Genomic DNA, 16,879 nt, shown 5'->3' with positions numbered 1-16,879 from the left:
ACAGGGATATGGATTGGGTTTCGCCATGATTCCGGGGAGCCTACACCCTCTCATAGCACGGCCCAGTGCAGAGCCCCCGCCCTCAAGCGATCCTCCAACCCAAGCCTCCGAGTAGCCGGATTACAGGCGCACGCCACTACGCCCGGACCAACCATCTGACTTTAGTTGTGAATAGTAAATTCTTATGGTCGGCGTCCATCTCCTGGCTGAATAGCCTGAATAACCTAGTGTTGAGGGCGCTCGATTTGATGTGCTTCACCATTTTTACGACTTCTGAGAGCACGATCTGCAAGGTTTCTGGCAAAGTACGAGAGGCGAGCGCTTCTCGGTGAATCATGCAGTGTACCATGGAGGTCTGAGGAGCCACCTCAAGCAATTTAGCCTTGAATCCAGAACGCATTCCAAACATTGCTGGCGTGCCATCTGTTGTGGAACCGAGCAACTTTCCAAAGTCCAGATCATGGTCATGATAAAACTGCTCGACTTTCCCAAAAATGTCCCCGCCTTTGGTGGTGGCCTCCAATGGTTTGATGAGCAGAGGCTCATCGACAAAGTTATCAGCCTTGATGAAGTGGACCCAGACAATGAGTTGCGCATACGATGCGATATCAGTGGACTCGTCCAACTGTTTGACGTGCCACGGCGATTCCTTGATCTTCTGTACGACCTGAGCCGTTACGTCCAGACTCATATCTTCAATTCTGCGTTGGATGGTGTTTTCAGAGAGGGGTATAAACTGCCAGTTTCTTCACCGCTTCCTCCCCAATCATCAGAGATACCATGTCCTTTGCACATGGCAGCACGAGTTCTTCCACAATGGAGTGAGGCTTTTTAGTCTTGGCAACATGGAGCGACACTCGATACGAGGCCTCTAATGCCCGAGAATTGATCTGATGGCATGTACCCTCTCTGTCAAGACGCGTATTCTTGAGTGCAAGAAGTTTCCTCTCAAAGAACGCTCTCTCCTTATCCTGATAAGACACATATTTTGTAGTCAAATGCCTCTGCAACTTATTTTGTTTCATAGACTCCGTAGAAAGCACTTCGAAACAAATCACACACTGAGGCCTCTGTGCCCCACTTTTATCCACCACGTAGTAAAATCCAAGGTCCATAAATTTATCCTGGTAAGAACGTTCGAGATTTGCTGGTGGCCGGTGCTGCCATCACAAATATGGTCTTGAGTCATACGTGGAGACGTGAATAGATGTTAATGATAGAGTCAGAGTCTGAGTCTGAGAGGTCGTGGATCAAAACACTAATTTCCCGCCAAAATGAACCGCCCTTCAGCGAGCCCACGCATCGGCTGGATCCCATTCCAAGCGTCGTGTTGCGCCGGTTCCCATACTTTGAACGAACCGTTTATATTACATCCCGTAAAAGCGAACACTGATCAAAAATAGACAATTTTTTTTTTCGCTGTAAGCGGACGCCCGCGACCGAAAAAAATTTGCTAGGCGACCCCACTTGGGGTCGCGCCCCCGGGTTTGAAAAACCAAGCCTTAGCCAATTCAGGCTGAGGGGTAAAAAGACAATGCATGTTATGACCAATCATGATTCTAGGATTCAGCTCTTCCATGAACCTGAACCTATGTATTCAAATACTTTTTAAAATCACATTATACATCAAACTAATGCTCTGGTCCTGTTGGGGGGGGGGGGGGAATAAAAAACATAAAACCACATTGATCTCCCAAACAAGTAATGAAAATAATAATGATTAATTTGGATACACAATTTGTTCAAAAAGGTAAAGTGCATGCTTTATTTCCTTTTAACTTTGACTTGGATAGTCTTATCCTGATTACATTTTACACAATTCAACAACGGGGTTCAAGTTGATGTTCGCAAAATATTGCAAGCTCAATCTGGTGAATATTTACATCCGCCACCAAAGATGGAAGTAGGTTGTTTTCATCCCTGTTTAACTGTAGCTCTGTTTGTCTCCAAGCAGGATATCTCAAAAGGTTATGGAAGAATGCGGATGAAATTTCATGGGCAGGCTTGTGTGATGAGGATGAATTAATTATGTTTTGGTGAAGATCCAGATGCTAATGTTTTTAAGTGATTTTTCACCATCAAGATATACAGGCCAAAAACGATATACAGGTATAGCACAATATCGGAAAAAATGATGGACGGGTTCAAACAAAACTTGGTGGATGAGTTTGGTAGGTGACGAGATTAAGTCGATTAGATTTTGGTTCAGGTACGGATCCAGATCTGGCCTATCAGTGGGCCACAAAACGTAAACTGTTCAGCCTGGCGGAGTTATGTGCTCCACCGAGTGCCGTTCTCATTTAATACAATATATTTTCGTTTACCATTAATTTTTATTACATAAACATATTTTAGTTTTGGCTAAACATTTTTGGGCTAAATTAGCCAAATTGAGAACAGATTTTCAATCCAGCTTCCACCTTGACACATTATCTTCTGTCATGAAAAAACGGTAATAAGAATCATGGGAACAACACATCGTTCAAATGATTGTTTTTGTTTTACAATTGTGCTCGCCTTGTCTTATCAGTCATGAATGCTTCAAACACAGCAAATGGTTAGGGGAACAAAAAGAGTTTGAGGTTCGAAACCAGGTCAGAAATCCCAACTCAGCAGGATGGATTGCTCCAAAATCCTTCAATAATTACATTTTCTTAATGAAAGTTCTGAGAGATGTCGGGACAAGCTCCACATGTAGTCAAAAGTAAATGGCAAGGCCCATGGAGAATCACCCAGCTGCAGGAATTTCACAGGCAACAGCTTGCTTTGACAATACACCAATACTCCAGCAAAAGTACATTTCATACATAAGTGAACTGCCTTCAACACTCTTGCACAAAAAAAAACACAACCCAAAACAAAATAAGCCTACGATCACATGGTGTCACCACTGCATTTGACCAATATTGGTACATCTGCTGCAAAGGCCTTGTATGCTTTGACTTGGCTTGCTGTTTAACTCCAGTACTATTTTAAATGCATAAGAAGATATTGGTGTACAGCAGTTCTTTGCAGTGGAGTAATTAACTATTTGATCAGCTGTGCCTCCAACTAGGTTTTAAATCAAACATTTCCAAACATACCTGCAGACTACAAGAAGAGCAAAACAAAAACTTCCAATAGCAATGGACACAAGCAAGGAAAACTAATCAGCTGTATGCTTTAAAATTACGGAAAAGTTGTATTTCAAAAAACGATTGCTCAGATGGGCATACAAAAAGATGAGATATTCACGACAGTCCAAGACACCAAGGTTCTTAATATTTCTCGGTACACAAGTGTATATGTATGTATGTATGTATGTATGCATGCAAGTATAAGTGCCTTCAGAAAGTATTCACACCCCTTGACTTGTGTCCATTGTGTTGTGCTGCAGCCTGAATTTAAAATGGATTCAATTTAATTTTTTTTGTCACCAATCAACACAAAATATCCCATCATGACAAAGTCTGGTGTTGGCCAAGTGGTTAGGGTGGTGGCTTGGGATCCTAGGGTCTGATTTCAAGCCCCATTAGCCACTGAATTAAAATACACCAGGAGGTTGACTCAGCCTGTCATACTTCCGAGGTCGGCAAAATGAGTACCAGTGTGCTGGTAAGGGGGACACTGCATCAGCGGCATAGCCACGTCCCAACCAATGATGCAACCAGCAGCCACAGGCTGCACTCGATAGAGAGTATTCAACCCCTTTGCTACGACACTCCAAATTGAGCTCAGGTGCATCCAATATCCTTTGATCATCCTTGAGATGTCTCCACAATTTGATTAGAGTCCACCTGCGGCCAATTAAATTGATTGGATGCAATTTAGAAGAAAAAAAACAACACACCTTTCTACATACAAAGTCCCACAGTTGAAAGTGCATGTCAGAGCAGAAACTCTACCATGAGGTCCAAGGACCTGTCCGTAGAACTCCGAGATATAAATGTGAGGAGGTATAGATCTGGGGAAGGGTATTAAACAATTTCTAGAGTTGAAAGTTCCCACAAGCACAGTGAGCTCCATCATTAGGAAATAGAAAGAATATGGAACTACCCAGACACTTCCGAGAGCTGGCCGTCCGTCCAAACTGAGCAACCTGGAAAGAAGGCCCTTGGTCAAGGAGATGACCAAGAACCCAATGACCACTGATAGAACTACAGAGTTCCTTGGCTGAGGAGAGAACCTACCAGGAGGGCAATGGTCTCCGCAGCACTTCACAAATCTAGGCTTTATGGGAGAGTGGCCAGACGGAAGCAACCCCGAAGAAAAAGGCACATGACATCAAGACTCGAGTTCGCAAACAGTACGTGAAACATTCTCAGAGTGTGAAGCAAAAGATTCTGTGGTCTGATGAGATGAAAATTTAACTCTTTGGCCTGAACGCAAATCACGACGTCTGGCGGAAACCGAGCACAGCTCATCACCCATCTAACACCATCTCGACCATGAAGAATGATGGCGGGATCATCATGCTATAGGGATGCTTTTCAGAGGCAGGGACAGGGAGACTTGTAAGGATAGAGGGAACAATGAATGGAGCAAAATACAGGCAAATCATTGAGGAGAACCTGCTTCACAGTGCAAAAGACCCTAGACTGTGGTGAAGATTTACGTTCTAACAGGACAATGACCCCAAAGCATACAGCCAAAGCAACACGGGAATGGACTCATAAGAACTTGAAAGTCCTTCAGTGGCCCAGTCAAAGCGGTGGGGTGCTTTGAATTACATGGTGGTGGGGCATTTTGAATTACGTGGTGTGTACAACTGTACATTGTGGTGAGGTGTTTGTAGCGATGAGGATCTTTTTATAATGTGGTGGTGTTTGTCCCACCGTAGCGACGTGTGGTGAGGTGAGTCGATCCACACCAGTTATATTTAAATTGAATTATATACTTGGACTCTGCAGAACACAAATCAGTACTTGGACATGTTAAATAAGGTGGTCTACAAGACAACTTCAATAGTGATAACCTTCCAAAAAATTTTAAATCATTATTTTATTTAAATTGCAGTGCACACTTAAGCACTGGGGTAATGTGTTCGATGAACTCTCCAGTTTTCCAAAATATTAATTTAAAAAATATTCATATCAAAAACAAAATTTATTGTAACCAAAAGGACTTGGTTTAGTTTCCATGGTATCAAGCTTAGCAAGGTGTGAGGCAGGGGCCAGACCAGAGGGAAGAGCAGTAGTCCATCAAGCTGCAGATGAAGGCCTTGTAAGTGGATGAGAGTTCACATGTGCCAAGGAAGGACTGAATGATGGAAGATGCCCAGTTGGTGACTGGCTTTGTCATACATGCTCTTTATGCACAAGCCCCACTGTGAGCTGAAGATAACTAAGTAAGTATCCTTTGAAACTCCAGTACGACAAAGATGCAGGCAATCATCCACCAATCATTCCTTGTTAACATCTTGGGCTCACTGCTCACCTCGACTTAGTTTTCATATCTTTTCGCTTTGGTTAGCATCATTTCCCTATGTCCATCCAAGGTCACCATTTACTCCAGTGCTTTGGAATGGTGGCAAAATACTATCTCACATTATCTTTCAGCACTCTCAAACTTTTCTCCTCTTACCCACTCCCTTGCTTCCCAATACTCCAAAGTGAATATGGCAAATACCGGGTTTTCCTCATTTTTAGCTCACCTGGAACGTAGTTCCGGGGAACTAATGGGATGGTGTGTCATACATCCGTCCGAAAATACTTGCAACTCCTTCTCTGAAACTACACACATGATTTTGATGAAACGACCACAACCTTCATCACCTGGTATATACCATAGTTTGTTCGTGGCATGAAAAAAAAAAAAAATATACATATATGTATATATATATATATATATACATATATATATATATACATATATATATATATACATATATATATATATATATATATATATACATATATATATATACATATATATATATACATATATATATACATATATATATACATATATATATATATACATACATATATATACATATATATATATATACATACATATATATACACATACATATATATACATACATACACACACTCACGAGATGTGTTCAAAAAGTATCCAACCTTAATATTTTGTGCATAAACAAATGAAGCTAGGGAGGCGTGGTTTGGTGCACGTATGTAGGCGATCCTAATTCGTATGCATGAATATTTTCCTGCCTGCAGAAGCTGTCAGTCGCCGACAAACCGCCGATGAGTGAGGAAGTGTAAGTGAGCGGTCAGATTTTCGTTTTTGACAAAATGGCGGAAAAACTTGAACAACGCTACTGCATCAAATTTTGTGTAAAGCTTGGCGATTCCCAAGTGGAAACGATCCGCAAGATTCAACAGGCCTTCGGGAACGAAGCAATGGGCACCACACAGATAAAAGAGTGGTACAACCACTTCAAAGATGGTCGCACATCAGTGGAAAGTGAAGCACGTTCTGGTAGGCCCTCAACATCCTGAAATGAGATAGTCATTGACCAAGTGATGACCCTGCTGATGCAGGATCGTCGAATCACGATCAGAGAACTTGCAGACGAGACGGGCGTCAGCATTGGATCCGTTCATTCCATTGTGACTGAGGATTTGGGCTTAAGGAGAATCTCAGTGAAGTTCGTGCCAAAGCTGCTAACGATCGAGCAGAAGCAACTCCGTTTGGAGATCGCACAGGACATGCTGGAGACTGAACAGCGATCCCAACTTCTTCAACACAGTGATCCCTGGCGATGAGACCTGGGTTTATGGGTACGACGCAGAAACCAAGTTCCAGTCATCACAATGGAAGCATCCAACATCCCCGAGGCCAAAAAAAGCAAGGAAGGTCCGCACCCATGTCAAAGTCATGCTGACCGTCTTCTTCGACTCCAGTGACGTGGTTCATCACGAGTACGCACTACACGGCACAACCATCACCAAAGAGTACGACCAAGAGGTACTGCGTCGCCTTCGTGACGCTGTGCGATGCAAACGGCCAGACCTGTGGGCAGCGGTCAATTGGCAGCTCCATCACGATAACGCACCCACCCATTCTTCACATTTCATACTGAGTTTCCTGGGCAAACACAACACACCTGTGCTTCGTCAGGCTCCATACTCTCGCGACATGGCCCTGTGTGACTTCTGGCTTTTCCCCAAGCTGAAAATGCCCCTGAAAGGGACCAGATTTCAGTCCAGTGAAGACATCATGCGAAATGCAACGGACCAGCTGCGCGTCATCCCAAAAGAGGCGTTCCAGCGCTGCTTCCGACAGTGGCAGAACCGTTGGGAGAAGTGTGTGGCAGCCCAAAGGGACTACTTTGAAGGAGATTAGTGCAAGTTTGTTGTATCTGGATACGAGTATTTTTTATAAACAAAGGTCGGATACTTTTTGAACACACCTCGAATATATATAAAATCGGGACCTACGGGAGTTTACAGCGGGTTTCCCTCCAAAAGAGGTGTTTGCTTTCTTCTCAGAAAATACACACACAATTCCGATTAAACTTGACTACAACATTAATCACCCATGATGTACCAAAGTTTGTTCACATCAAAAAAAAAAAAATCTGGGTTTAAGGGAATGTATGGTTGAGGGGGGGGGAGGGGGGTGAGGTTGCTCCCCAAAATATTTGCTTTCTTCTCCAAAACTACACACACAATTTCAATGAAACGTGACCGCAACCTTCCTCACCATTGAGGTACTAAAGTTTGTTCACGACATCAAAAAAAAAAAAAACTGGCATAAAAAAATAAAAATAAAAATAATTTAATTTGGGGTCTGAGGTGGTCTGCAGGGGGATTGCCCCCAAAATATGCATTTGCTTTTTTTCTCTGAAACCAAACACAATTTCGATTAAACTTGACCACAACCTTCATCACCCACATCAATAATAATCATGACACTATTTGAATCATAAAATAATAATAATGATAATTGGGGTCGAAGGGGATTTACGGGCGGGGGGCAGAGTTGGCCCCCAAGATAGGTATTTTCTACAACTGGTTCATTGGTACATTTTGCTGATTCCGTCCCATGTTGACTTCCTCCTCAGTATCATTATTCTACCAGGTGATCGCCCAGGGGTGTTGCCCCTATTTTTCTATTCCATGTGCCTCGATTCTCTGTGTATTGGAAGTGGAATGGATTTACATTGATGAACGCAAACTTCGAAGGATGACTCAAACGAGTACTTGTTGCATCAACTCCTTAATGTATTAATCGATTGTACAGGGCCAAAAAATAAACTCAAAAAATGAAAAAAAAAATCCAGACAATTACATATGAGCTTAAAAATAACCAAGTAATCACAACAGTAGTAACACCAGAGAGTTGGTGTCAAAGCCACCCAATGCTCACCTGTTTATATATTTATCGTTTTTAAAAGACTAGTCTAATAATATTTTTTATAAAGCATTGCAGTGAAGTCTGATCCAAATAATTTTAAAGCAATATATGTATTTGTATATTGTAATCAGTAAAAAAATAGTGTGGTAGATAAAAACATTGGAAAGGAAATAACTTGCACCAAAAACTTTAACATTTTCATGCTGACACTCACGCTCACGCCGGGGGTATCGCTATTGCTCTCTGTTCTTCGAACAGGCAAGCTAAAAATGATATTCGGCAAACTTTAAAAAAAAAAATCTGCCACTGGAGTTTTCATTTATTTTCTCGTATCAGATTGGTGCTCAACCAGAGAGTTGTACCACAGCATGCATAGGTCAGTGGCATTATTAAATCAGCAAAAATAAAAATTCACTGCCATTGATAATACAGTCAGGCAGAGGAAAGACAACTTTCTACAAATCCAAAGTACAAGAATATTAACAAATGAAGAGAAAAATGAGAAAGTATACGTTAAAGGTTCGGACAGGTGAAAGGGACAAAAACAAAATAAGATGACAGTGTTTACAAAAGGTTGTTTCACGTACCTGGAAATGTTTGGGATGGGAGTTTTCCAGCTCATTTGCAGGTTCTGGCCATTTAATAACATCAGCTCCTTGTCCGTGAGCATGACGACTGCTGCCGGAAGTCTCTCATTGGGGACCTGGCCAAGCATTCTCAATGGACCTGAAGTTGGGCTGAAAAGCAAGTGCACTCAAATTGGCCTGGGCTGGAATCAAATTCCAAAGAAAACCCACAAGGAATTAAAGCAAGGGCAAAATAGCTCACAACAAGCACCTGTAAATGGATTGAAGATCAGTTGAAATATTGGTCATAGTTGTCCAGTCAGTGCTGGCTTTCCGCAGGGGTTTGGGAAATTCAGCTTGTGGCCCCAAGGCCAGCCTGTATAGGTCTCTGAGTGCTATGGCCTTAACTCCCGAACCTGTAGCACCACACCAGGAAGATCATGATATCATGCATCATGAAGAAACCAGGTGAGTGGGTGATCAATTTTAAAATCTTAAGGTCTTTTGATTGACAACAGAAACCAAAAGCAGTGACAAGATCAAGTCCAGCAAAAACCTTCATTCTCTAACAACGACAACCAGATCAATGGGCCAGCCAATCAGTTGGACTGTTTGACATTCCCAACTGAGCATGCAAGCTTATGATGTTGGGATTTCGAGGTTCTCCAGTCTACTGATGTCCCTGTAATTTGTGCAAAGTACACCAACATCTCTGAATGTCCTTGGCAGGTGATATATGTACAAGCTCATGAGCCTTATATCATCGTCAAGCAATTAAATTAAAATAAAAAAGTAACAATAAACAAACGGCCTTCGACTGCAAGTTTATAAATCTTCACAATCCAAATTCCATTTTCTCTTTGCAGTTAATTTGTCTTAAAATTCAATTACCAATTTCAGAGAACTATGAGTTCATTACAAGCAGAGCTGAATTGAAACTTCCAAACCATCTTTGTATTTATGGTGCCACCTACAGTTGAAACACAGCAACAGCAATACCAGAACCAGGAAGACATTGTTCACCACAAAACTGAAAACGTTACCAACTGTTTTGCAAAAGACCATGAGAAAATGCCAGCATTGAAATAAATATACAGAAAAATAACACTATTTTTTGAGGGGTATTTGTAAGATAGTTTTCATAGTCCCATCACTTCTACAGAATATACGAGATGAACAAAAATCCCATGCAGTCACAGCACCAAAAACTTGCATGACTTGAACATGATGTTCTTCCTGTTACACGACATTACGCTACCATTTCAACCAAATAAAAGTGATGGAAAGCTAAAAAGGTTAACTTTTAGAAACAAAACCAACAAAAATGAGCAAATGACTGATGTTGAACCAGTTATTTGGAATACCAATTAGTTAAAAATAATTATTCTGTATCCACAATGAAGGCAACACCAAGTCAATTTTTTCTTGTACAAACACAATTAAATCATGCTTTCAAAGCATTCTTGCCTCTCCAATCCAAAATATATACATTCTTTGTGTTGCCAACAGAGCAATGTCACAAGGTCATAAAGGCAGAGGTAAAGCCTCGTGTTGGCTTCACGGTAAAAGTGGCTGATTTAGGATCCTAAGGTCCTGAGTTTGAGCCCCGTTGGTCACTGAATTAATACCAGGTGGGGATGACTCTGCCCGTCATCCTTCCGAGGTCGGCAAAATGAGTACCAGTGTACTGGTAATAGGGGCACTGCATCAGCGGCATAGCCACGTCCCTTACCAATGATACGAGAGACAGAGAGAGAGGTTATTTGGCAAATCATGATTACATTACATCCACACCAGATCTCCAATCAACTGCAAGCCCTGCTAATTATACAACCAACTCCAAGTAAGGAATTTAACAAGAGTACATGCATAGAATACAGACTCCATTGAAAGATATCACTGTACCATAAATGATATAAAATCGAAATGCATATTTGACAACCTGCTTCATTCCTCGTTCAAAAGAACATCTTGTTCTCAGACCCTCTTCTGCTCAAATCAAAGGAAACTAAACTCGACGGAAAGTATTCATTGTTTCACCAAACCCCAAGCTATCCTTTTTACATTAATCACAGAAGAAAAAAAACAAAAACAATCATGAAACATTTAATCCAACAATCCGTCCTTCCATCGGGACCATACTCTGTGCAGAGCGTTGGTGCTGCCGAAGCAGTCTCCTTGGCTACTGGACACAATCCTGGACAGGTCGCCACTCCGACACAGGATATGGCACTCATTTTGCCGAACTCGGAAGGATGACAGGCAGAGTAAACCCCACCTGGTATTACAACAGTCGAGTGATTTGAACTCAGGACCCGAGGATCCCAAGCCCACCACCCTAACCATTAAGCAAACACCAGGCATAATCCAACAATGGAAGTCATCTTTATTCTTGGGTATACTTTGCAGCTGCATTTGAAAAAAATCAACTTTCAATGCCATCAAAGCTTGCGCAACCTTTCCCAACAAGACAACAGGATAGAAAAAAAATGAAATTTGATTTTCAAGCTTTAATAATAAATATAAGCTTTATTACCTCCACAACCAAAGGTGGATGTAGGTTATTTTTTCACCCATCTGCTTGTCTGTCTGTCTGTCTGTCTGTCTGTCTGTCTGTGCACAGGATATCTCAAGAAGTTATGGACGGATTCAGACGAAACAAGGTGGACAGTTGAGTGTGAAACAAGGTGGGCAGTTGAGTGTGTGACAAGGACAAATTGATAAGATTTTGGTGAAGATCCGGATCACTAAATAATGTGAGTAAATCAATAATTAGTGATTAGAATGAGCTCATTATTTAAAAGATTACAGCAACAACAATTTTTCATGTAAATACAGCAAAGGTTATAAAATAAGAGGCAGAAGAGGCGAGTGTTAGTGTTTCCGGCAAGCAGTTTGAATGCAAGTTCCATTGGCTTGCGGTCACGTGATCCACCGTGAGCAGAGAGTTTGCACCTTTATTGGTGGATATGTTCGTTTATGGACATTTTGATGGTTTGGGGATTTTTCTTGGGCTTTAAGTTGCAGCAGGATGCAAAAGTTCAGCTTTCTAGCACACCTAGAGGGCATTAAACATTTATATCAGTGAGTCAGTCAGTGAGTGATGAGAATGAAATTTATATATTAGATATATAAATTTGAAAAAGGTTCTGCTGGCGAAACAGTTGTACAAGCTCCGCCAATTAGGCATGTGTTTAGCAGAGCTATAGCCCCCTACATCTCCATAGGATTGTAATGCAGCCAATACTGGGAAGAGAAACAGATTCACAATTGTATAGACCAGTCCAGAGACACACGTTTCAGGATCGTTGGCCATCATCATCGTGGAGTAGGTATTCCCCAGAGTAAACTGGTCAAACCTTAAGACATTAAGTCGAGATCAGACCCCATTACTGAAGTGGGTACAAGGAAGCAAGTTCAACATCAGCTGTTGCTGCATACATCCTGACCACCAGGAAATGTCTGCCACACAGTAACCCATCTCTGATAAATTTAAATTGCTCTTGGCTACTCCCAGAACTATTTTGTGTTTAAAGTCACTTAACATCAATGTAAAGTCACTTAATAGGGCATTGGGCCACCACGTGCAATCAGTACGGCCTGTATGTGCCGTGGCATAAAGTCCACCAGCACCTGGAATTCTGCAGGAGGGATGCAGCACCATGCTTCCATGAGAAAGTCAATCAAATCACACCTGTTTGATGGAGGTGGAAAATGCTCTCTCAGGTGACATTCCAGAATATCCCAAAAATGTTTGATGAGGTTCAGATCTGGTGACTGAGAACGCCATGACATGTGGATAACATCAGTGTCATGCTCATCAAACCAACGGGTGACCACATGTGCTCTGTTGATGGGGGCATTGTCTTCCTGGAAGACACCCCTCCCAGCAGGGAAAGAAAAAAAAACTACTGGGACGTGAGATGAAGATAATCACTCAGTACCATGAAGTAAGCCTGGTGTTGGCCTAATGGTTAGGGTGGCGGGCTTTGGATCCTAGGGTCCTCAGTTCAAATCCCGCTCAGCTGTTGAATTAATACCAGGTGGGGTTAACTCGGCCTGTCATCCTTCTGAGGTTGGCAAAATGAGTGCCAGCATGCTGGTATCCTGTGTCGGAGTGGCGACCCATCCAGGATTGTGCCCAATAGCCAAGGAGATTGCTTAAGCAGCACCAATGCCTGCACAGAGTGTGGTCCCAATCTTAATCTTACCATGAAGTAGCAATTGACATTGACCTTGCCTTCCAAATAAATGACTGCACCCAAACCATGCCAGGAAAAATTCACCCACAACATTACAGAACCACGAGAACCCTTCACTGTTGGAATCAAGCGCTCAGGGTTGTAGAGTTATTTAGGTTGTGCCACACGTATACTCGTCTGCTTGTCGAGGACATGGTGAAGGATGATTCATCTGACCATATCAAATTTAACTGCTCAGTTGTCCATTGCCTGTGCTCTTTGCAGCACTGGACTCACAAATGTGCATTGCCAGGTGTGATGAGCGGTTTGTGCATTGCAAGCAGACAATGGTATCCCATTTTCAATGAAACTGGCTGCTCAACAAGGTTGAAATTTAGTCAACTGATCTGCAGTTGCACGCCTACTTTGTCTTGCACTTCAAATTAAAGCATGAATATCACGATCCTGGAGTATGTGCTTCCACCCACTGTTGCCCTTTGCTGATGATGCCTTTCCTTCGGAATTCCATGCTAACATCACTTTAGACACCGTTCTCATGAAACATCAGCAAGTTGAGCTGTCTGTCACTGAAGCTCCTGCCAAACGCACCCCAACAATCACCCCTCTTTCAAATTCATTTGGGTCTCCTCTTGCGGTCATGCCAGCAATAATTATAAGCAACCAGGCCTGTGCAGCATTTTTATACACGACCCTAAGCATGTCGGGATGTTATATGCTTAACACACGGGCCACACCTGTGTGGAAGAGTTGCTTTCAATATACTTGGTGTCCCTCATTTACCAAGTGTTTCCAATTTTTTTTGTCCACTACCTGTACATGCAAATATATAATGCTCTTTCTAACAACCACTGATTCACTGACTGACTGATATTAAAAATCGGGACCTTCCAGGTAACACGGAAAGCTGAAATTTTGCGTGCTGATGGACAAAGCCAGTACATCAAAAAGAAAAATTAATTTTTTTTTTTAAATCACAGAATCAGACATCCATTTATGAAAAAAAATAAAAAATGGAAAAAAAGTGCAGGTGAGTGACTTCAGACAATAGGTAAGCACGGTTATTTTGTGTGCTGATGGACATCAAAGCCGATCCACCAGGAAAAATAGAAAATAAAAAATAAAAATATCAGAACCATTGGAAAGCATCCAGAAATGAAAATATAAATAGTGTAAATAAAAATAAATGAAAAATCAAATGCAGGCGAGTGACCCGAAACAGTTCATATGCGTACACAATGTGCAAGCACACCCCGCGAGTACATCTATCTATAATTCCAGCAATCCCTGTGTGTGTGTGTCTATGTGTGGCTGTGACCGCTGTTTCTCGACAACCACTGGTCCAATCTAATTGAAACTTGCCAGATATATTGCTGGGGATCTGAGGATGTGCCTTTTCAAGGTTTGATAATAATCGGACAAGTGCTTCAAGTTATGGCCATTTATTTACCAAACCAATGACAAGACACGTTGTTGTGTGGGCGTGGCCGATGGGGAAGGGAAGCTCAGTCGCGTTCCCCATTACGGGTTATAACGTACGGGCTTCCGGATAGTGATGACTTCGTGTTTTCTAATAATTTCTCGATTTCTTACGCGCATTTATAGATAAACACAATGCCCCAAGTTATGATCGTTTTCATATTAGACGGTGCATAAATTTCAGTAACAGAGTTCTGGTATGCTCCGAACCAGGAAGTAAATTTTTTCTCTCTCTCATCTCTTTTTGTTTTTCCTTGCCACGACATTGCGAAAAGGTAAAATACGTTGGCGCTGATTGAATAATTGGGTATTAAAACTAAATTGCGAATAATCGTAACTGCGAATAATGTGGGAACCTCTGGGCCACGCACGTACGGGCACGCGAGAGCAAAGAAACAGCCTGTGTGGTTGTTTGTTGGTTGCGGTTTGAATTTTTTTTTTTTTTTTTTTTTTTTTTACGGGCATGTACTGGTACATATAATCCCGACTCAACCCGGTACTCAAACCCAGGGACTCTTCACCAACATGGCGACAGTCCACCGAGCTGTTGAGGCTTTAAGATAACCTCAGGAGTTTCTCACCCTAATATTGCAAGCTGCAATAGCCAGCATCTTATGTGCCTGCCAGGCAAACCCAAAATTTGTGTCTGTGTTAAGAGATCAATGTCCAGATATAGAACCTAATAGGAATGTATAACATGCGTGCACACACACACACACACACACACCCTTAAAGAGGTACCCTTTTTATTGAATACAACAAGCATATCTAACTTTCCAGTTGAATATAGAGTTAGAGTAATGTTTGAAGTTTTAGTACTCAATATGTCCACCTCTTTCAATAAATGTCTGGAAATGTTGAACGAAATGGTCCATAACTTTTGCACAAATGCCACTGAATATGCATTGAACAGCATTATTGATGCGATCTCGCAGCTCATCCAAGGAATGTGAGCATGTGGAATCAACTCTGTCTTGGAAACAAAACAAAAATAAATAAATAAATAAATAAATAATCACAGAGAGTCAAGTCTGGGGATCTTGGGGACCAAGCAATGGATCCACCACAGAATATTCATAAGTTGGGAGCATTTAATTAAGGAATTCATGAACAGTTTTCACACAAAATAAAAATAAAAAAAGAGAAAATGAACATTCATTGAAAGAGAAGGTGGACGGACATGTTGAGTACTAATCAAAACTTCAAACATTACTCTAACTGATCCATATAAGTGTCAACTGGAATGTTGTGTATGTTTGTTGTATTAATGGGTGCATATTTAAGGGACACCCTGTGTATATGTGTAATTGTATATGCATATTTACCATATAAAACACAATGTGAGATTGTGTATTTGTGACGCCTGTCCCCCTTCAAAAGGACAATTTAAAAAGGGTTTTAAAGGCCAATCTGTTAACACGACTGTATGTTCACTTCGGTTGTTTTTTTTTAAGGATTAAAAATTAAATAAATAAACATTAAAAAAAAAATTTAACATTTTCCATAAAAGAATAACTATGTCTCTTCTTTTGGAAATGTACACGGTGACTTGCAACCAGGCCTCAATGGCGGTGTACAGAAGTGGTAAAAAATAAATAAATACAAGGTGCAGGGAGGTGAAATTCGCAACACATGATGTGTAACGCGCACAGAGTAAAACGAGTGTTCATTTGAAAACGTGTAATGTCTAATAAATAAAGACAATACAAGCACACCTGACGCTAGACCGAGGCTTCACGCTTTGGCACACTCACGAGGCTGCACCCTCGAAATGAAAGATCCCAGAAGATAAAGAAAATAGGGTAACATTTGTATGTGTAATGTTTTAAAATACTGCAATACATCATATCTTCCAGTCTGAATACTTCAAATAAAATAATTCCAACCCGTCATTTTTTATGGGCTTTTATACAGTACGTGTGTGTGTGTGTGTGTGTGTGTGTGTGTATATGTGTATAGATTATATAATAATATTATATATATATATATATATATATATATATATATATATATATATATGTATGTATGTATGTATGTATGTATGTATGTATGTATGTATGTATGTATGTATGTATGTATGTATGTATGTATGTATGTATGTATGTATGTATATATATATATATATATATATATATATATATATATATATATTGTTATCTGCTATTGGCATTGCACATGCTGCATGCTGGGGAGCCTCGGTGGCACCGTTTCTGTCTACAATGTCGCTAATTTGCCAACAAGTGATGAAGCCGGTCTGACGGCTGATGGGACATGTAGCATTGAGATTCTCATGTACGTGCTACTTGTGAACGTCTGCAGTTGTAGAGG

At 41.2% G+C, this 16,879-nt stretch overlaps 1 protein-coding gene across 6 annotated transcripts in view; it reads right to left on the bottom strand.

Moving 5' to 3' along the window:
• Positions 1–16,879, bottom strand: part of LOC147012082 (protein FAM234B-like) — a 125,320-nt gene that overhangs the window by 70,522 nt on the left and 37,919 nt on the right. For all 6 annotated transcript variants that reach the window (XR_015051990.1, XR_015051992.1, XR_015051991.1 and 3 more), the window contains 2 exons: positions 9,145–9,289; positions 8,895–9,044 (listed from right to left, as the gene is read on the bottom strand). Coding sequence is in view for 3 of the 6 variants with exons in the window: in XM_085858283.1 (XP_085714409.1) it covers positions 8,895–9,044; positions 9,145–9,289 (295 nt within the window). In the remaining 3 variants the exon portion in view is untranslated. The remainder of the gene's footprint in view (positions 1–8,894; positions 9,045–9,144; positions 9,290–16,879) is intronic.

The sequence above is a fragment of the Eptatretus burgeri genome, chromosome 15 (genome assembly GCF_056783735.1).
Source record: "Eptatretus burgeri isolate ZD-2024b chromosome 15, Ebu_testis_v1, whole genome shotgun sequence".
In the NCBI taxonomy this organism is placed as follows: domain Eukaryota; kingdom Metazoa; phylum Chordata; class Myxini; order Myxiniformes; family Myxinidae; genus Eptatretus; species Eptatretus burgeri.
The sequence above is the reverse complement of the archived record's forward strand: the minus strand, read 5'-3'. Positions and strand labels throughout refer to the sequence as shown.